This window comes from Pogona vitticeps, chromosome 3 (assembly GCF_051106095.1).
Source record: "Pogona vitticeps strain Pit_001003342236 chromosome 3, PviZW2.1, whole genome shotgun sequence".
NCBI classification, from domain to species: domain Eukaryota; kingdom Metazoa; phylum Chordata; class Lepidosauria; order Squamata; family Agamidae; genus Pogona; species Pogona vitticeps.
This window is the reverse complement of record NC_135785.1, coordinates 260,046,878-260,067,592: the sequence shown is the minus strand read 5'-3', so window position 1 is coordinate 260,067,592 and position 20,715 is coordinate 260,046,878. Positions and strand designations below refer to the sequence as shown.

At 41.6% G+C, this 20,715-nt stretch overlaps 1 protein-coding gene and 1 non-coding gene across 3 annotated transcripts; both read right to left on the bottom strand.

Moving 5' to 3' along the window:
* Positions 1–757: 757 nt before the first annotated feature.
* ALG8 (ALG8 alpha-1,3-glucosyltransferase) lies at positions 758–19,889 on the bottom strand. Of its 2 annotated transcripts, none has more exons than XM_072993479.2 (13): positions 19,735–19,889; positions 14,816–14,894; positions 12,772–12,965; positions 11,902–12,011; positions 11,424–11,491; positions 10,334–10,460; positions 9,391–9,494; positions 8,967–9,087; positions 7,191–7,330; positions 5,530–5,669; positions 4,805–4,902; positions 2,733–2,805; positions 758–1,416 (listed from the first exon to the last, which is right to left on the bottom strand). In XM_072993479.2, exons 1-13 carry the CDS (start codon positions 19,866–19,868, stop codon positions 1,185–1,187), a joined length of 1,620 nt encoding a protein of 539 aa, XP_072849580.2. In that variant the 5' UTR covers positions 19,869–19,889; the 3' UTR covers positions 758–1,184. The 2 variants fall into 2 exon arrangements, with proteins under 2 accessions (XP_072849580.2, XP_078246328.1); XM_078390202.1 differs by lacking the exon at positions 19,735–19,889 and adding an exon at positions 17,096–17,198.
* LOC140706276 (small Cajal body-specific RNA 3) lies at positions 14,042–14,172 on the bottom strand. Its single transcript, XR_012085916.2, has one exon.
* Positions 19,890–20,715: the final 826 nt, after the last annotated feature.

The window sequence follows — 20,715 nt, the reverse complement described above, 5'->3', positions numbered from 1 at the left end:
GGTAAAAATGCCACATTACATCAGGAGGGATGTACTTTAAATGCAGTGGCAATGCACTTTCCCCCGAAAAAGACCTCCATGGACCCAGAGGTCTGTGAAAACAACCACCCTATTGCAAATACTGGAACTGCTAGATTAAATCAAGCCTGGAATCTCTTTAAAAGCAAACGTGACTACAATGAGGCTATCCTACTCTGGGCACATCTGTAAAAAAACAAGACTTACTGAAAAAGATAATATTGGGAAAAGTTGAAGGCAGCAGGAAAAGACAAATTATGAAATGGGAATGGTAAACCACTTCTAAATAGCCTCTACCTGGAAAACTCTGAAAAAGGGGCACCATAAGCCAAAATTGACTTGATAACACATATTCATTATTATTAAGGTGCCGAGCTTTTCAAGAGAGACAGCAACTGTACAGCATGCCTTCCCATCTGGGCTTCAACATTATGTGCATTCAGGCAGAAGAGGAAAACCTCTGTTAGAAATCTCTGGAAGTATTCTGATATTTGATCTGCATTTTCTTTTCTGGGCTAATGGTTCCTGCTAGGTTTTTTTTAACCTTTGCTTCCATGGGAAGCTGAAACAGTTGTTTGCCATCGCATGGCATTTAACAGAATAATACAGGTACGCATAAGCAGTGCAAAAATCACAACAGCCCTTCAAAGACCTGTACACTATAGGCCAACAGGTCTAACAGTCTTACAAACATATAGACAGAAATACATGCCGCTAAAATGATCTCTTAACAAGTCAGTATGTATACAAAAATGAGCAATTTATTTACATCTTTCTTTACGCATGATTGTACTCAAGTTTCTTTTCTTGGGACCCATGGTCTTATAAACCTTATAAGCAAGCCTAGACCCATCCAGTCCAATCAATCGTAGTTGAAGTGACTCAACCAGAAGATTTTAAAAAGCCAGATTCCATTTTTAAAAATCTAATTAGAAGTCATTTGTAAACAGCTCCCCTCTCCAATAGACTTTGTCCTTCCCATACTGGACATTTCCCCAAAATCTTTAAGTGTATGCTCAAACCACTTTGTTGCTTCACAGATTTTAAAAAAAACCCTAGTGAGGAAATTTCTGGAGGAGGCGGCAGCATCCACTAGCATTCAGGGCACAGCCTCCACTTTGTTAATTTTCTGGAAGAGTTCGTGGGGTTTTAGTCCACTGTAAACCTTATTCTTCTTTTCGTTTGACAGCTGGTGGTCCCATGAAGACAGACACATACAGTTTGAGCCAAGCGTACATGATGCCTAGTGCACAATATACAGAGGTGAGCATTAAAGGGAGGAAAGGAAACTTTGGCATCCAGGCTGTGAAAGGAAATATGATTTCACAGAAGATTTCTAGAGGTATCAGCCCAGTGAGGTAGATTGTTTCCAGCCAGTTAAGCAGGGGCCCTTGCTTCCTATTGAGAGAGAGAAAAAAGAATTGTAATGTTAAGGATTTTGTGGCCTATTCGTTTAAAAAGTTGCTGGTTTCTAAAGGCACTCCCATGTTTGGGAAAAGTGGGCAAACATTTTATTGGGATGGCAGCCACTAAATGCAACTGCAGGCCAGGAGCTGCAGTCTAAAATGAAAAGATGATACATAGGCCCCATTCTGCAAATCTAAAGAATCTCAAGAAGAATTGCTGTGGTAGTGAATAAGGGACTGAGAGCCACTTGAAGCCCAAAGGCCTGTCTTTGGAAAAAAAAAAAAGACATTGGAAGCAGACCACAGAAGGATGACATTTCGAAAGAATGAATGCTTTTTAAAAAAAAATGTAACAAGCCATTGTATAAGTTTTAAAACAATTTGGGAGTCTCCAGATTTCTCTAATGACGTGCTAACCATAAAGAGCCAAAGGTTCTAGTTCCAATTTACAGGTGAATTCCCTCAGCTCATGCACAGCGAGGCTGGTAGAGGCCCTAAGCATCTACAATATCAGGGGGAAAGGATGGTGCACACACAGAGACACATTGAAGGATCAAGAAAGATTCTCTCCCCCTGCCCTCTGCATCTACAATTCAGACAGGCGCCTCCATGCCCATCTCTAGCTGTGAACCAGTAACACTTTTTGAGGAATGACATGGTAGGAAGGAATTTTCTTCTTGGCAAGATAAGCTTGGGGTGTGCACGTTTATGTTTGCAGATGACAGACGCAAAAACCAAGACTCATATGGAATTATTTGCTCTAGCATCACCTTTCCATGTTTACTTTTTGCATAGAATCAATCATTAACAGACCATTTTCCTTTGTCTCCTTAACTTGGAATTATTTTAATCTCCAATTGCAATGACAGTATTTTCTGTATTAACGTTGCAGAGTAAAATCCAGTCAACATATGACCTTATACTTAGATGGCAGTCCCGTGCAAATGTAACTTTAAGGCCTGCTGCACGCAGCAGGACTTATTTGTGAGTGAACGGGCACAGAGCTAGGTCATAAGGTTAAAACCATCACCCCACTGAGTTTCAACAGTTTGTGCTGCATCCACCATTTCATTACAGGTGCAATCCTAAAGCACTTAACAGAAAGGAAACCCCACTGAGCACACCGGATCTATTTCTCAGGAAACATGCAGAAGACTGAGTTGCACACATGGAATCCTACTCTGAAGGAGGTCCGACAGAACTCAATGATGCTTCTAAGTAAACAGCCATAGGATGGCACAGTTGATTCTCCTAGCATTCTAGAGAAGAGTGTTCTCTTTTTCGACAGCCAATTTACTCTGTCTTTACCTGAATACGGCCTTCAAAGAGGAGAAGCTGTAGACTGTGAACAGCAGCATGAGCAGTATTTTAACTGGCAGTTCTGAAACAAAAGAAAAGATTTGTTGTAGAAGGGGTAGCCACGTTAGTCCACAAAAGCTCAAATTAAAATATATATATAAAAGTCAGTCTTTAAGGCGTCACCGTGTTTTTGTCTTTTTAAACTTTTTATTTCTATTTCCCTTTTATCTAAGCACCAACTTACAATGTGCATACTGACTAAAGCAACAGTGCTGAAGGGGGGGGGAGCACACAATTCTCTCTTTAATAGCCACCCACATGTCATTTCAAGGCACTTACTGAGAAGACACTTGCTTTCTAAGATTTATATTTTTAAAAAACACCTTTTTAAAAATATAAGTGTTTCCTGATTAATCTGTTTTATTAAAAAGCTTTTTGTCAATTAAAGCTTATCCTAATTTACAGATTTCAATGCATTTCACATAGATTATGTCAGCAATTCTTACAATAACCCTGTAAAGTATGTCCATTTTGTTACCTCTCTATTGGAAAAGAGGGACTACTGTAAGTTTAAGAGAAAGAAGTAAGGGGAGGATGGAGAATTAAGAACTTCCTGATCTATAGCCTGCCCTCTTAGCCACTATGCTACCAGTTTATTGAAAGTATACCAGAAGTACAAATAATCGAAAAGGGCATATTTAACACCAAGGAAGACCAATGCCAATGTTTTTAGAATACAGTTGTGAAAACCCTTTTGTCATTTCAGAGATAGAGAAGCAGAAACCCCATGGAAAGAAATTTCTCCCTTGACGGCATTAGCAAGAAACAACACAAGACGGAAGAACTGCCACAGGATGAGGTGGGATGTCCTCAAATTAGTTATCACTTCAGTTACAAACTCTTACAGCAGTCTTAGCCACACCATTGGGTCCCCCCCCCCGTTACTTTATGGTCTGCCTTACAGTGCTTTGCAAAACAGAGTCACACACCCCATATACAAATCCAAAAACAGAGCTGGCTACTACCTCTACTGAAATATCGAAAGGCAGCAAAATTTCAAGCCAGGTAGGAGCATTCTCCAGGCTGGGCACTGCAGAGCTTAGCACCGGGGGAGTAACAAAAGGATTAGAAAACATCATGGCTAGATGTTGAAGCTGTACACTCTACAGCAGGGGTCTCAAACATGCGGCCCGGGGGCCATTTGCAGCCCGCCAGATGATAGTTTGTGGCCCCCGACTTGCCTGCCCCCCTGAAGCACCCACGTGGCATCTGCTGTCAAAAGTCAAAAAAGCCTCGCTCACTGGCTGTCTCCCAAGACAGCTTGCACACCCCTCCTCCTCCTCCTCCTCCTCCTCAGAGCCCCAGCCGGGCTAAGGGAACTCCTGGCAGCTTCCTCGGGCTCTTGCTCCACTTGGCAGAAAATCCGATGCGGTCCAGCCTCAGCCAGACTCTGCTTCCAGCGGCCCCCAGGTAAATTGAGTTTGAGACCCCTGCTCTACAGTTAAGTAAAGGCAGAGACTGCAAATCTAAAGAACCAGCTTGTGGTGTGATACCAGGCTTCGCTGTATGAGATGCAGAATCAGTGGTCTTTCTCCATGCCCGTAGGTATTTTATACCCCCTGGGGCTTCCTCAGTGAATTCTCTATTGCCTTTAACTGCAGCACATGGCTGCTTTGATTGCATGGAACTCTGTTAATGCTTTCCCTTGAATGAATGCACTTATGGCTCTTTTTTAGATCTCCTTTGGCAAACTGGAAGGTCTCCCAGTAGAGGGGGCAGGACTGATGCACACATCCCTGCTTCCTCTACCGGTTTACAGATTATAATCCTGGACAAGGCTCCAGCTTCAGGACCGTTAGGAGAACAAGATAGGGCAGCCCCTTGCTTGCAGTCCTGTAGCAGGTTCTTAAGTAGGTACTTAAGACAAACCAGGTTATCTTTTTTTTAAAAATGTACCCTGTTTCAAGAGATCAACCACTACAATTATTGCACCAGCGCTAAATTATTACATCGGCTGAAAGGCAGCCAAGTCAGAAAGTATTTTAGGCAAAAGGTTTAAAAGGCAAACCGAGCAAACCTACCTGGTGCTGTGAACAGCAGCGGAAAAAGGGAAAAATGTCCTGTAGTCGCCAGAACCAGATAGAGGTTAGCTTCTCTTGATCTCTCCACAGAGAGTAAGCTAAACAAAACAAAATAAAAAGATCAAGAGGACTTTTTGGAAAACAGCCACTACCACCCGCCTTACAAAAGGGATCATTTTCTTTCAGTCCTTTTTCAACCCTGCCACTCACTGACAATGCTATTTGTTCTGGTCAAGGGCGAGTCCTATGGAGTTCAACGGGCTTTACCCTCAGGTAAGCATATGGAGGAACACAAACCCACCCACCTAGCAGTAATGCCCCCATTATGTTCCTACAGTGGATGAACGAATCAGGCCATCGTGGCTTTAAAGCACCCGGCCTGTGCCTCTCCTCCACTGCAAGATGCTGTTTTACATCCCACTTGCTTCTAAGAGTATCACCAGGGCCACCGGCAGAACGAGGCAGCGGAATTTTGGGAGCAGCAACAGCAGTTCCGCAGGTGTTCTTCCCCCCGCCCGGCAGGTAGACCTGAGGATGCCACATGCAGCCCTTAAGGTGGGATAAAGGACATGGGTCCGGGGTCATGGCCAATGCTGAGGTGAAATTCAGTGGTCATTCTAACTCACGTGTATTCTGGAATGCCCCCCAAAGAGTTCTGCTTGAGAAGGCTGGCTTATCAGCCAATTCTCAAATAGTCTGAGCGCTTCTCACTCTCACTCTCATACCTTAAAGGGAGAATGGCAAGGAGGATTGCTTTCTCATGCACGTGCCAGCCGAACATGAAGGCGCTCAATGCGCAGAGAACCAAGCACCGCAGGAAGCCTCTGGGCCCTTGGGGTTTAAACCAAAGACAGAAAACAGAGGGCTAGAAATGACAGGCAGAAACAAAGCTTCAGTGGGCATTTCAGCATCAAGCACAAAGGTCATCGGGGTAAGGATCTTCTCCATGTTATGCAGGGGGAGCAAGTCATTGGTCACTTCTGGCCCTTATTGATCTCTTCTGCACCATCAGAGAAAGGCTAATTGCTTTCCAGATTTTTGCACAGCTGTGCCATGGAAAGTTTAGCCAGCATGGTTCCCCAACAAGGAACTCTAGGATTAACGTTATGAGAGCATGCCACATAAGCTCCCCAATGTGAATCTTGGTGCTCCATTTGGGCCTCCAACTGGAGGGCTGCACCAAGAATTCCATAAACACCTTCTGATGAGGGACACAATAAGCAAGATCTGGAATGATGCCAATATTTTGCAGGCTGGGGATTTAGTTGTTGTTGTTTACAATACATCAAACTCCGAACCCCTTTCATTCTCCATTGTGCCAGCTCTGTATAGTACTAGGAAAAAGATCACTCAAACTGTCACACAAACACCAATCTGGCATGTGGTGCAATACAGTCAACTCAACCACATTTTTCTGCTGCATCAGTAGGTAAGAGCTAATCAAGAATGGAACTCTGACAAACAAAGCAACAATTTCTGCAATTACAGCATAAGAACTACAAACCCACCAAATGTGTCAACTACAGCAGTGATTTCCCATAGTAAACAATCCATTTACTAGGGAAGAAATCTAAGCATACTCTACAGAGCTCTAAGGCGATTGCAGCCCATCTATTTCTGACAACAAAGGTGTATACTCTCAACTAGTCTGCCATGGATTGATTTGGCAGTTGAGGAGATGTCAGCATTTAATATTCCCTAAATCCTTGAAAACAGTCTGATATACAGCAATTTCATGGAAAAGGTTAATTTGGGAGTGGATGAGTTGCTAACTTTTAACTGTTCTCAGATCTTTAAGTGAAGTCTGAGTTACAGAAATTTAAAACATCTAGGATTAAGTCCAACTGTTAGTTCTAGCTAGAGGAGACCCATTGAACAAATGGGATTTAAGTCAACACTTACATATTTCTCATTGATTTAAGTTGTCTCCTCTAGTTGGTGTTAACTAATGTATTTAGCCCACATCTTCTCAAATTTCTTTAATTCTAGGTCAGGAAAAGCTCCACCTGGTCATTTGCTTTATATTAGACTACAGTTACAGCAGAGGTGGTTCACTAGTGGCCTTTCACAAGTTTGTGGGATACAATCCCCATCGTCCCTCACAGGTCCTATTCAAGTTAAGGTTGATGGGAAATATATTTCAACGGAATGTAAAGAGTCACAAGCTCCTCTCCCCTGCAGCAAAGGATGTCTAGAGCAGGGCCAGCTAAAGACATTATAGACTCGTAAGGCCAGAAAGGACTTCAGAAGTAATAGAGTTAACCTGTTATAAACAAGGTGGTGCTTAAAGGGGAGGGGGCATTTATTTCAGTTGGAGGGCAGTACTGTGCCCACAGTAAATTCAAAACATATCAAAGCTCAGTAGCTAGAAAAAGTTTGGATTTACCAGCATAGAGATGGCAGTACAGGTTAGAGCGGCCAAGGGGGTCACTGAAGGTAGGACGGTGTGCTGAAATTCCTGGACCAGCCCTCCTGTCATGGCAGCTTTGGGAACCTTTGCAGGGCTGAGGAATTCGTATTTCAAGCCTGCAGGCAAAACAACATTTATTTATATGCATAATCACTCTTTCCCTCCTTCTGTCTCTCATGCACAAATATATTTTAGACAAGTTTGCTTGAAACGAAGTCCCCCGATTTGTTTCAATATGACTGATATCCAATTAAAATAATCCTAAAAGTAGCCTCATTGAAGATACTTTGAGACATTTTATTAAAAATACAGTGGCACCTCGACTTACGTCCGTCCCGACATACGACCGTTTTGAGTTGTGACCAGCTCCGGCCGCAAAATTTTGCTTCAACTTGCGGCCTGAGCTTCAAGTTGTGATCAGAAGAGGTAGGGCAAAAAAGGCGGGGAATTCAAATTATAGGGCTAACCGCTGGTCAGCGAAGAGCTTCTTTGTAGCGCTTTTGCCCCAACGGTTAGAGAGTGAGTGAGTCGGAGGAGGCTTGGACTGTCTGGGGCTGCTTTCTGCTTGTGAGTAAGTACATTTACTTTGTTTTGCAGCGTGGGTTTGGGTTGGGGGGTTATGTTTCTGTGCTCTGTGTGTGTTGTTTTTGTGGGTTTTTTCCAACCCCATCACATTCCGATGGGGCTGACTGTGTGTGTGTGGGGTACTTCTTTTAATTTGTTTTTCAGCCCCATCACCTTCCGATGGGGCCAACTTTGGGTTTGTGTGTATGTGTGATTTTTTTCCTGCTGGAATAGATTAATCCCGTTCCAATGCATTCCTATGGGAACTGGTGCTTTGACTTTCAACCATTTCGAGTTACATCCATCTTCCGGGACAGATTGTGGTCGTAAATCGAGGCACCACTGTACTGAAACAGACCTCACTCAGATGTCATCACGCACAGGCAAAACAATGACAAATTGTGTAGCATTAGGTTCCCAAGAGAAATCTTTCAACAGAAGCTAACTGGCATGTACATGGGAGAGGCTACAGAAGTCTTTGAAGCCATTTCTTGGTTTTCACCAAGTTTACAGTAAGTGCTTCAGTAGCACATTTGTAGGTTCTAAAATCTCCATTGTTTTTCACTCTTTCATTTATTTTCCATCCTTCACATCTGAAGGATGGAAAATCCAGGAATACACATTATTATTATAATCCAGGAATACACATACCGAATAAAACATGTTGCTACTAAAGGCACGACAGGAATCTGCTATTTTTTACATTAAAATGAAATGCATGGAAGATAATTGCTGTTTTGTTTTGCTTATTCAGAGCTCAGGCAACCTGACACCACTTCTTTGACCAGTAGCCAAGCTGTCTGGGAATGACAGCAGTTTTAGTTAAAAAACACCTGGAAAGCTGCAGGTAGTTTACTTTGATCAACATAATGCATGTTTTCTCGAAGGTTTTCACGGCTGGGATCCGATGGTTGTTGTAGGTTTTTCGGGCTGTCTGGCCGTGTTCTTGAGGTTTTTCTTCCTAATGTTTCGCCAGTCTCGGTGGCCGGCATCTTCAGAGGACAGAAAGTCCTCTGAAGATGTCGGCCACAGAGACTGGTGAAACATTAGGAAGAAAAACCTCAAGAATATGGACAGACAGCCTGAAAAACCTACATCAGCGATAATGCATGTTGTCTCTTCAAGCAGATTTGGAAACAAAACAGGCAGAAGAACAAATATTGACAGAGATAGGATTAAGTACTGTACCAATAATGGAGACAGCTTTATCTACTGCATTGTAGATTGCCCAAAAGTTAGGAGCCCAGTATGCATGACAAAGGCCTCTCTTGAAAGGGAAAAGACGAGACAAGACCTGTGGAAGCTGCCCCTAAACAGGGTGGAGAGAGAGGAAAAAAACAGCAATGCTGTTAACATTCCCATTGAGGACTTTTCATCTATAAGTAATGCTATTAGATTGATGTCACTGATTGTCTCATGTAATACTTCTGTGTTATTTTATTGTATATATGTTATACTGGAAGCCGCCCAGAGTGGTCGTATAGACCAGATGGGCGGGATATAAATCAAATAAATAAATAATTCTGCTCATGGTGTCCTATTCCAGGGTTTCCAAAGTATAAGGAACTCAAAAGGAAGGAGGTGGCTACTTAAAGAAGACAGGGGCCCTTACCCAAGCAATGAATGGTCCCAATGAAAGTGCAGAAACTAAGCAAACAATTAACCCCAGGGCAGTTAAGCGCAGGAAGCTGAAGCTGCGCCACCGAACGGATCCATCTAGGGGGAAAAAAGAGAAGACTTACAATTAATACAGAAAAGAAATATGGAAGAAATAAGAAATTACTCAGCAACTTGTTTTAACTTTCTTCTAGTTACAGACAAGACACCATGTTGATCTGACCTATCATTCACCACAGGATAAATTATTTTACTATTGCAATGGCCCTGGTGTTCTAGAGCTACAGAGAAAACTGCCAATAATTATGTGTTACATTAAAAACCTTTAGTTATGCAAAACCAAATTAAGCTTCCTACATTAAGGAACAAAAATTAAATTAATATTTGCAGCTTGTTTTCTTCTGGAGATTAAACTTTTCTTTAATATTTGTCTTAGACAAACACTTTTCTCCATTATAACTGCCATCCTAGAACTTCTCAGATTTCTATTAAATCTCTCTCTCTATCACACACACACACAGAGAGAAAAAAGGGGGGGGAGGAGAAGCTTATGACTGCCTACTAAGACTCCATTCCATGCACTGAATAAAATGAGCTTCATGCCACAAAAACATCTGCCAAAATAAGTTAAGTCTTTAACATGTCACAACACTGTTGACACAAGACTACTATGGCTACCCCTTCACCTCCAAAATCGAAAGAGTTGTTTCACTGAGCCCTGATGAGGAAAAAAAAAGAATGGTGTAAAGCAACAATAGTGTATTACACCAATAGCACAGGTGTTTGATAACCTCACCCTCAGCCCAAACTAATTTCATTGGAGGATTTTGAGTCATTACAGCCAGTTAGTCTGAGAACACAGATATATACTTTCCTCCCCAACTATTATTGTCCAAATCCAAACAGGTCCCCAAATTAGGAAATTTACAACAACATGCCTGGATTATTTGCTGTGAAGCAGTAAGATCGGAGCAGGTACATGGCATACGCTGGGGCGACATAGAGGTAGATGTGCTTGAGATGCAAGAGGACGGCAAAGAGAAAAGCGCCTTCTAAGTGCCTTTTCTGAAAAGGATGGGAAAGACATAGGCCAGGTGGTTATTTAAAAGGATCAAGGGTCAAAAGCTGACATAAAACAATGGCGTCCAAGGACTACAAAGGAACATCTAACAGCAGTTCCTATCATACCCATGATGGCTAGATGGGTCACCTTCCAAACAAACCGGCTTTGCAGTTGTGGGGCTTCAGAGCACCACCAGGAAATCCCACATCACTGTAGAAAGGGAAGGAGCAATGGAAAGGCTGGCATGTACCCACCCACCCTTTAATCAGTTAATTCTCACCAAGAGTTTATCAAGGAGGTTTTAAACCAGGAACTAGAGATTTCAGGTCTGGAGTTTGATTCTACCTATTCCATTTCCCTTCCAATTGTAGCAGTGAACTCTCAAAAGAAGAAAACAAAAACCTTTAGAACAAGCATGCTTGTTGCAAAAGGTGTTTTCCCAGGTAGCAAAGCTTAGAGGGGTGGGTTGCATGAAACCTGCATGCTTTCCGCCCCAATTGAAATCTTGTTTTGAATCCTAGCAAGCTTTCCGTTAAGCCGGGCACGCACATGTGCACGGCTACACTTCCCTCCACAGCAGCTCTCTTCCTGCCCCATGCAGCGACCATGTTAGGTTCTGGTTGTGAGGGAATTCAGCACGAGGGATGGAGTTGTACGCGCATGCAGGGGCGAAGATGTGTGCAAGAGAGGTGGAGTCCTACCTAGCAGGGTTGAAAATTAGCGGGTACATTGATCCGGGCCTACGTGGGAACCCTTGTTAGCATTAGCTGCTACTAAGGTTGGCATTAAAAGTTAATGCTTATGCAGTGTTAAAAGTAAGAGGTCTGTTTCTAAGGATCCAGCATATAATCCTGTTGCCGCCTCTTAATTTCTCACTCAAGGTTGAGGATTATCTCTACACTAATGCTCTGCCTATAGTAGATATTGAGCAGTTCTTGTGCCTTCGGAAAATTTTCATATATTACCTGGAATAGACGCGCAATAGAAAGGAGCATGAATCCAAACAGGAACCCATTATACTGAAAGTGAATATCTGAAACCAAGTCAAGGAAGCATTTCTGTTTTCCAAAAATACTCTAAACAAGGACACATTTTAAACTGTGTTCATTTTACACTGCTTCCAAACTACATGACTAGCTAAAAATCTAACCAGTAGCTTTTGGCCTTCTACTCTTCAATTGTTTTAAGTCAATGGTTGCTTTAATATATGTTCAACTGAACTATGATACTTTTAACCCACTCTGTTTTCAGCCGTATCTGTTCTTAATCATGGCTCAAGTCGCTCTACTGGAAGAAAAATAGTATGCACACAACATAAAAACAGCCAGTTGAGTAGATTCAGGTCTCCATGGAAGTGAACAGACAGTTACACTTGCCACCATTATCATATACAGTGAAAACAATCAGATCTGATTTTCTTTGATAACTAAGCCAGAAGGATACGGTCCACAATTAAGAGCCCAAAGTTCCATAACAGAAGAACTGAAAGAACAAAGGGAGGGTTCTCCAGAGGCTCCTTTCCCCCTCGCTTCCAACTGACACATTTACAGCACCTGAAACAAAAGAAAACTTTAAGGAAGATAAAATCTGAGTAATCTCACCCTGTTCACGCAGAGTATGTGGGTTATCCAAACACACAAACCATGCACATGTCCTCTCTCTCCCCAATCAGTATTTAAAAAGCACCCTTATCTGCAAGTGGAAGATGAACTTTTGCCGAGTCAGATTACTGACTCCTACCTAATCCAAGACTGTTTATTCCAATAGGAGGCATTTCACAATCCAGTCCTGATCAATTTTAGGTAGATATGTCTATGGTTAAACATGGGAATTTCACATGCAAAGCACATGCTACGCTCCACGATTAAGAGCCTGAAGTTCCGTAACAGGAAAACTGAAAGAACAAAGATTATCATTACTGATGAATTTTAGTAGATATATTTGCAATTAAACATGGAAACTTCACATGCAAAGTACACATTATACCACTAGGCTATGGCTCTCCAGAATGTCAGCAAGTCAGAGTAAAGTTTAAAAGGTTATCTTGTTGGACTTCAGTAAAATTCCCAGAAATCCTCAGTCAGTATGGTACTGGGAGTTGTAAGTCAAGAAAAATGACTTTTCTAAGCACTAAGTCAGAGGTACACAGGCAATTTCATCTCTACATGCACCTGTTCCTTCAATAGACCTTTACATAATATGTTCATTTCAAAGAATACCCAAGACAGTCAAATTGTTTTCAGATTATCTTAGTTTCCATTCTTTGCCCCACTCCCTAGCAAGATGTATTTAAGTAAGCGTATATGGACATACTCATGAACTGCATAGATGAACAGCACATCTGTAAAGATCACCGAAAACCTCTGGAATAGAACAGTGGCATGGCTGGAATAGTTGAGATTTTGAACCACCAGCATCTCTTTGTCAAAATATCTGGCAACATGTGAAAGTGCATATTCGAACCATGCAAAGAAAGGAGGGTAGTCCAAGGTCCACTCAGAGGTTGCCTAAAAAAGATGGAAGAAGAATCTGTATAAGGCAGGAGTCAAGTAGTGCAAGAACTTATAAAGAACTGGCTGGTGCATATTCTCATGGTGACTCAAATATCCAAGTGAGCCCTTGCCTTTAAACAGGCTTTTGGAAAGTAGAAAGCCCTCCCCCCATTACTAAAATCTCTTATTCTCCTTACATCCCTTTCAGTCTATGAACAATACAAACATAAGCATAAGGACAAAAGGAAATGGGTGAGCATATGTCCTACATCAGGCCAGAAAACTACTCCCATCACCCTTTGTCATCATCATCAGGCTGGCTGAGGGGAACTGGATTTCACCAGCAATCAGAGGGTCACAAATTCTTGTTTTTCACTTGGACAAGAGACTCCCTGAACCTAAGAATTGTGGATTCCACAATCCTGCTATGTAGCAACAGGCCCAGGGTACAGCTCAGTGTAAATCTTGAGCATTCAATTAACTTTCTTGCCCTCACGGCTATGAGAAGCTTGACAGTGTGCAGCAACGGCCTGCTGAAACAAAACATCAGACGGAAATGGAGCAGAGTTTCCAGTTTTGTGAATCAGTGCTTTGCCCCTTTACATGATGGCCAGAAAAAGAAAAATGTGCAATATATCGCTGCATTTGTGTTTTTAAAAATTAGCAGCCTAATTTGAGTAACATTAGTGAAAATTTTTGTCTTAGTTGGTAGAGTACTGTTTAGGATCTAGGAATTCTGGGTTCAAAGCCAACAGTCAGAACAAGAACTGCATTACTTAAATTACATTTACTTAACAAATTATTTATTATGATGCAGAAGAATTGCCTTTATCACTTTCACTTGGTCCATATAATCGATATAATCCCAATGTTCCACCCTAACATCTTTTCGAGTGGACGCCCTGCATTCTCAGAATTCCAGCTATGATGAGAACTGGAAGCTAGCTGATTATAAAAGGAAAAGTTCAAAATACAAGATGTATTGGGGTCCCCAGATTCTTTGCAAAGTGTCATATTCTGCTACTAGGAAAAAAATATCTGAATGTATCATGAAACACATCAAGCAGATGTCAGGGTGGGATTGTTTGTTTAATGTTCAAAGGGGAATGATCTGGATCAGTTAACTGTTCTAAACCAGACAGAGACCTTCGCTTTACTCTAGGAAAGCTGAGAGAGCAGACAGAAGACTATACATCTGTCTGCACTAGATTCAGCTTCCTCAACAAACATCAGACCTCTAAGCAAGCACAAACTCTGGTGGACCAGATACTCATTCAGCAAGCAAGTTATTCAGCAAGTGAATAACAAGATTCAGATCTTTCGCCTAATAGTGCCAAGAAGGTTGTTGCACAATAAAGATGTAGATCACCAGCAACAGAACCAGGAAGGTGCCTATCATGCTCTACTGTGTTCGAATTCAGGCAGGGATATTACAGATGTTGGCACAGATTCATCCCCATTGCTAATTCTAACCCAGAACAAGGCCCCAACCGTTGTTTTATCGAAGCAGTGAAATCGAAAATATGACTTTAAAGTAAACATACACTTTTAGTGACAATTATAAGTGAAACAAGAAAAGGTGGAAAATGAGTCACTAATTATCAAAGAATGTGTTTCTAATTTTAAGAACACTTTTAAACAGGGGTTTGGAGGTCATTTGGTGATTCATCGTACCCAGTCCCTGCACAGCTCTTACAAAGTTCACACAAAGCACCCCTGGGTGGGGCAAGCAGGGAGTCTAGGTTCCACAAAAGGAACATGGTTTAAAAGGCATGCTAGTGCCTAGAACTTCAAATATAACTTTACTTGATTGTTCTAAGAACCGAAAATGCTTCTGTGCAACACAACACGATGCACACACTTACCTCATAATACCACTGAGAGACTGGCAAACTATAGGTGATGGCAAGCCAATTTCTGTGTACTTCAAAATCTGTGGAGTGACTACAAGAAGTGATTTATTAGTATTTCTATATAGAAATTTCACATAACACTGTTATTTGCACTGTATTTTACTGTAAAACAGCAATATATACGAGACTGGAAATAAATACTCTGTTATACACCTAAAAGACCACACAATTTCACAGATGCACTCATATATTAACCTAATTAGATCTATTTATTTATTAAAATTACTTTATCCCACATGTCTCCTTAAAAGTAACCAAGGCGACTTACATTAGTAAAAAAATATTTAAAAGGTAGAAACAGTAAGTATACAAATATCTGAAAAGAATTAAACAAGTATTATATTAAATATGGTAAATAAAATCAATAGTAAAACGAATTTAAAAGCAAAAGAGCACAATAATCCACTTTAAAAACTCCTCCCAGACCACAAAGTCACTAAGGAAAAGCCTGCCTGAAGAGAAAAGTCTTTGCCTGCTTGTGGAAGGACGGCAAAGATGGGGCCAGTTTGGCTTTCCGTGGGAGGGAGTTTCAGAGTCTTAAGGAGCAGCGGCAGAGAAGGACTCCCCCGTCCCGTGTCCCCACCCAAGCACACCTGTGAGGGCAGGTTGCAGGGGAAGGAGTGCCTGAGTGTGGAAGGATGCTCTTTCCATGAACTATAACTGGGATAATGCCATTCAGCTTCCTAATTCAAATAATGGAATCAGATTTAAATAAACATATTTTAGATTAAATAAACACATTTTAGCATTTCAGTCACCACAACACTGACACTGAGCATTCACATTTCCCACTTTAGAAAACTAGGAACTGTGAGGAAAGCACAAAAGAACCAATTCATGCATTATTACACAAACAACTACAGTAAGGGATAGTGACATAGTGGCACTCTACAGGATTGTTAAATGATCTAATGGAAAAGGAAACAGGGTTTGTGTAGTAATGAGATAGAAGAGGCCATTCTGCACCCTGGATGGCCGGGTAAGTGCCACCTGCCAAAATTCCCACTTCTGTATAGCTATGAATGATTTAGAGACCCCTTTTCTCATAACTATGTGCAACTTTGGGTAAATTTCCTTCAACCACATGTTCAGAAGGCTTGCTGCAAAAACAATCATAAAGGTTTACACACAAAAGGAGGTAACTGCTCTAACGTTATGTTCGATTTTGAGAGCAGATTTCTGCCCGTTAGTTTGGCACTTGCCAAATGCAATCGTGCATTGCTGTTATTATTGAAAGGAGAAAAGTGCACTCAGGTCTCTACTTAGTCTCCTGACCACATCTTGCAACTGCAGTACTGGTAAGAGAAGCTAAGTATAGCTTGAAAAGATGCCAGTTTCCTCAGAAATAGCATGCTTGGACAAAACTCCTATCTCCTGCATTATTAAACTTAATGGGTGCTTCTCAGAATTTTCCATACCGTCCCAGAAGCCCAATATACCCCCCTTCTTCCATGCCCTCAGCTGGATCTGGACCAAATTCTTCATGAACTAGCAAGATGAATACCAGAAGCAATCTAATTCAAGACAGACCCAGAAGAGAAAACTACAAAATCTCACCTTCAATCTACAACTAAGACAACAGATGTGCATTATAAATTATCTACAGTACAACCTATTCTTGGCAATACTTCACTCTCTCAAACTCTTGGTGGCAGACTTATATTTGCTTACAGACAACCCCCCCAACCTCACACAACTATTGACATACAACAGACTAGACAACACTACAGAGCTGGGAATTAAACCCTGCTACAAACCCAGATGCCACCTCTGTGACCACATCTACTCTGGCAACCCAGTTACATGGTCCACAATCCCACACACAACATTAGTGGTATGTTTATTTGTTCCTCTGCTAATGTGATCTATGCCATCCTTCACCAACAATGCCCTTCTGCACTCTTTATAGAGCAAAAAGGATTATCTCTGCACAAAAGAAAGAATGGATAAAAAACTGGACATCAGGAATGGCAACACACAAAATACTGTTTCAGAACATTTCCACCTAGCTGGACTCTCTTTGAATTACTTGAAGTACAGTAGCTGTTTTGAGGAGGGGGGAGAACCACTACAAAACGAGACATAAAAGAGAAGCAGCTGAAATAAAGGTGTATATGGATGCTGGAGATCCAATTAAAAGGACTATCAATCAAGACTCCCTAAGTCATTAACAAATACGAAATGCTACATTGACTCACAGTTTGCCATTTCTGTTAACAATGCTATTGTTACCTTGTAGACTAATAATTGGCAGAGATCCTTTGATCTGTATTCCTGCATTAAGGGGTTGGACCTGATGGCTTTATAGGCCCCTTCCAACTTCATGATTCTCTGAAATTATTCATAGTCTAATAGATCGTCGTTTAGTCGTGTCTGACTCTTTGTGACCCCATGGACCAGAGCACGACAGGCCCTCCTATCTTCCACTGCCTCCCGGAGTTGTGTCAAATACATGTTGGTTGCTTCAATGACACTGTCCAGCCATCTCATCCTCTGTCGTCCCCTTCTCCTCTTGCCATCACACTTTCCTAACATCAAGGTCTTTTCCAAGGAGTCTTCTCTTCTCATGAGATGGCCAAAGTACTGGAGCCTCAGCTTCAGGATCTGTCCTTCCAGTGAGCATTCAGGGTTTATTTCCTTCAAAATGGATAGGTTTGTTCTCCTCGCAGTCCAGGGGACTCTCAAGAGTCTCCTCCAGCACCAGAATTCAAAAGCATATTCACAAGCAACAAGCCCCAATTTCCCTTCCAGCACATACCAGTGTAATAGTCTGAAGGTATAATCCTATGCACCTTCAGCCCTGCAGAAGTGTATGAGATTTAAGTCCGGACATAGAGCTATACCATTATTTTATACCAATACTTTTTACTTTAGTCACCTAGAGTGGTCCTGACACGACCAGATAGGCGGGATATAAATAAAATAAATATTTATTCTGGCTCTCTTCCCTTTATTACAGTATTTATTAATCATTCTTTGCCAAAATTTAAAATAATCTTATTAACTGTACTGGTAACATTCAAAATAAAAATTTAATTTTTAGTAGAATCTTCATCTTTATCAGTGTAATCCTTCCAAACCAAGAAAGTTTTAAGTTAGTATATTCCTTTTAATATTTCCTTTTAATTTATTATAATTATGTTCCTTTATAAAATTCTCCTTGATTCACATTCAGTGCATAAACATTTACTAATGTATGATCTTCTTCCCCCATTAATCCCTGTATTATCAAATATCTATCATCACTATCTTTTACTACTTCTTTTACCATAAATTCACAATGTTTAGAAATCAATATCACTACACCTTTGGATTTGGAAGTGCCAAATCCTTTTTCATAAATGTGTATGTTTTGTATTTATTTATTTAATTTAATTTATATCCCACCTATCTAGTCGGTTAAGACCACTCTAGGCGGCTTACAAAAAACAACTAGCAATATATATAAAAACAATACTACTTAAAAACAGAACTTTCAACAAAATAGGACAAAGAGTGGGAGAGGAGAGGAAGGGGAGGTCAAGAGTTGATTGAGGGGAAAGCCTGCCTGAACATCAGTGTTTTTAGTTGCTTTTTAAAAATACCCAGCGAGGGAGCCGCACGAATATCAGGAGGTAGATTATTCCAGAGGCAAGGAGCCACCGCTGAGAAGGCCCGATTTCTTGTCCTTTCCTTCCGGGCCTCCCTCGGCGTTAGGCTCCTCAGCCTCACCTCCTGGCTCGCGCGAGTGACACGGGTAGATCTTGGTGGACGTAGGTGTTCTGCCAAGTATCGAGGCCCTAAATTTCAGTTAATTAACTCCATCCTTTGATAAGTCTTTTGTAGGTAAATAATATCCATCTTGTTCTTCTTCAATAATGTTTCTATTCTCTTCCTCTTTGTTACAGACTCTAGGAGGTATAAAAAATTATTATTTGGCTAATCAGTTGAGGTTCCTTGGGGAAATTATATATAACCCAGAGAGGTTAATTTGGTGGGAAATGGAATCATCAGATTTACAGGTGGACACTGAAAAACATATATTTGGTCCCATTAAGAAATATAAAATAAGCAAAATTAATAACTCATTTTTAAAGACTATGTTAAACATCTGGTACAAATATAGAAAGAATTTATGTCAATTTAACTCTCCACTAGGATTAGTGACTGAAATAGGAATTGGAAATCAAAGTCTGAATTTCAAATGGAAGAATGGTATCATGAAATATGGAACATTGCTATAAATGATAAGTTATCTTGTAACTTAAAGGTTAAGAAAGGAGAAATGTAATAGAATAATTTCTATGATCTTTGGGGCAGATTTCTTGAATATGTGCTAGCAAGAGGAAAAAGGGAAAGCTCCAAATCAAGAATCAGTGCAGTTCTGGAGAAAAGGACAATAAAGGAAGATGATGATAGAGGAAGAAGAGGATTAGTGCACGAGGTCCCGTTTATGTTGTAGTTTAAGAAAAAAATACAAAATCATTTTTAAAAAGAGCTATACCATTATATAGCAATTCATATACTGTATAGGTTTTTCTGGCATGGCCCCTCTATGTTCCACTTTGTTCATCGAGTCCTTCTTTATTATTTAGAGGTTTATATTTTTTTAAAAAAACCCACAGTATAAAGTCTCGACCCTCCCTCCTTCTTTTGAAGCCACGCGAAAAATCCGAGAAATTAAACTCCCAAGGCAAAGAACCAAAATCCAAGAAATACGCGGTATTTGCAGGCGGGGAGTAGTTCAAAATGGGGAACACCACCTCATGGGAACAGCCAGAAATCGGGGGGGGGCTGTCTCTTACCGCCAACAGCCAAATATATAACCCAATTCCCGCCCTGTAGAATCACCGGATGGAGGGGATTAAAAATAACGAGTCTGAATTCCTTACTACGTCGGGATGAGAAGCAACTTGAGGAACGTGACGCCCAAAGCCACAGGTAAGAACCAGCCTCCGCCTCCATGCGCCGCCATGACAGGCCGTTTCCCTTCCAAGAGCCTCACACAAGACCGGCCAGCGCGCATGCGCCCCAGATAGCACGCGCCGCTTTCTCAACGGCTCTTCCATCCCAGAGCGCCTGCGCGGGAAGAGCTACGCGCTTGCGCGGTAAACCCCGGCGTGTTCTGTTTCATTCCTAGCCCCTCCGCTTTACCGGGGCGGGGCTAATCCATGTGGGCAGGTGTGCCATTTTCTCCTTTTGGACTACAACTCCCAGAATTCCGCAGGATGGTGCCTGGGGACCTCTGGGACTTGTAGTCCAAGAAAAAAACCACAACTTTGCGCATCTCAAGTTTGCTGTTGCTGCTGCGGTTTATTTATTTATAGTCCACCTTTCTCCTGATGTTACCTGTGTCCGCTGCTATCTGTATCTGAGAGCAAAGCTGAAGCCAATAGTCATTGGAGCATCTCCTGGCAGCCTGTTGGACTTGGCTACGAGCGGCTCGAAGAGCTTGCAGGTTGTACTCGCTAGGACAGGCTTTGTATGCTGCTAGAGCTCTTCTCTTATCCTCAATGGCTGGCATTAACTCCTCCGAATGGGCTTCGAACCAGTCAGCCATCTTTCTGGTCTTCTTGCCAAAGGTGGACAAGGCGGTGTTGTAGACAGTGTTCTTGAAGTGTTCCCATCGTTCAGGTGCATTTACATTAGCTGGACCTGGAAGGGTTTCCTCGAGTGCTTGGGCAAATTCCTTCACTTTTCTTTGATCGCGAGTCTTGTTGATGTCAATACGTGGTCTTCCTTCCTTTTTCATGTGATACAATTTATTTGTTCGCAGTTTTACTCTACTACACACCAGGGAGTGATCAGTATCGCAATCAGCACTCTGGTAGCTGCGTGTGATTGTAACACTGGGAAGGCTAGAACGTCTAGTG

What these genes read in the sequence shown, in the direction of transcription:
- ALG8 (XM_072993479.2), bottom strand. Translation starts at nt 19,868, where the DNA reads ATGCGCGCTGGCCGGTCTTGTGTGAGGCTCTTGGAAGGGAAACGGCCT. An exon ending in CTTGCCATTCTCCCTTTAAG is followed by an intron (nt 4,903 to 5,529) that starts GTATGAGAGTGA and finishes TGTTTTGTTTAG; the next exon opens with CTTACTCTCTGTGGAGAGAT. An exon ending in GCTGCTGTTCACAGCACCAG is followed by an intron (nt 2,806 to 4,804) that starts GTAGGTTTGCTC and finishes CTTTTGTTTCAG; the next exon opens with AACTGCCAGTTAAAATACTG.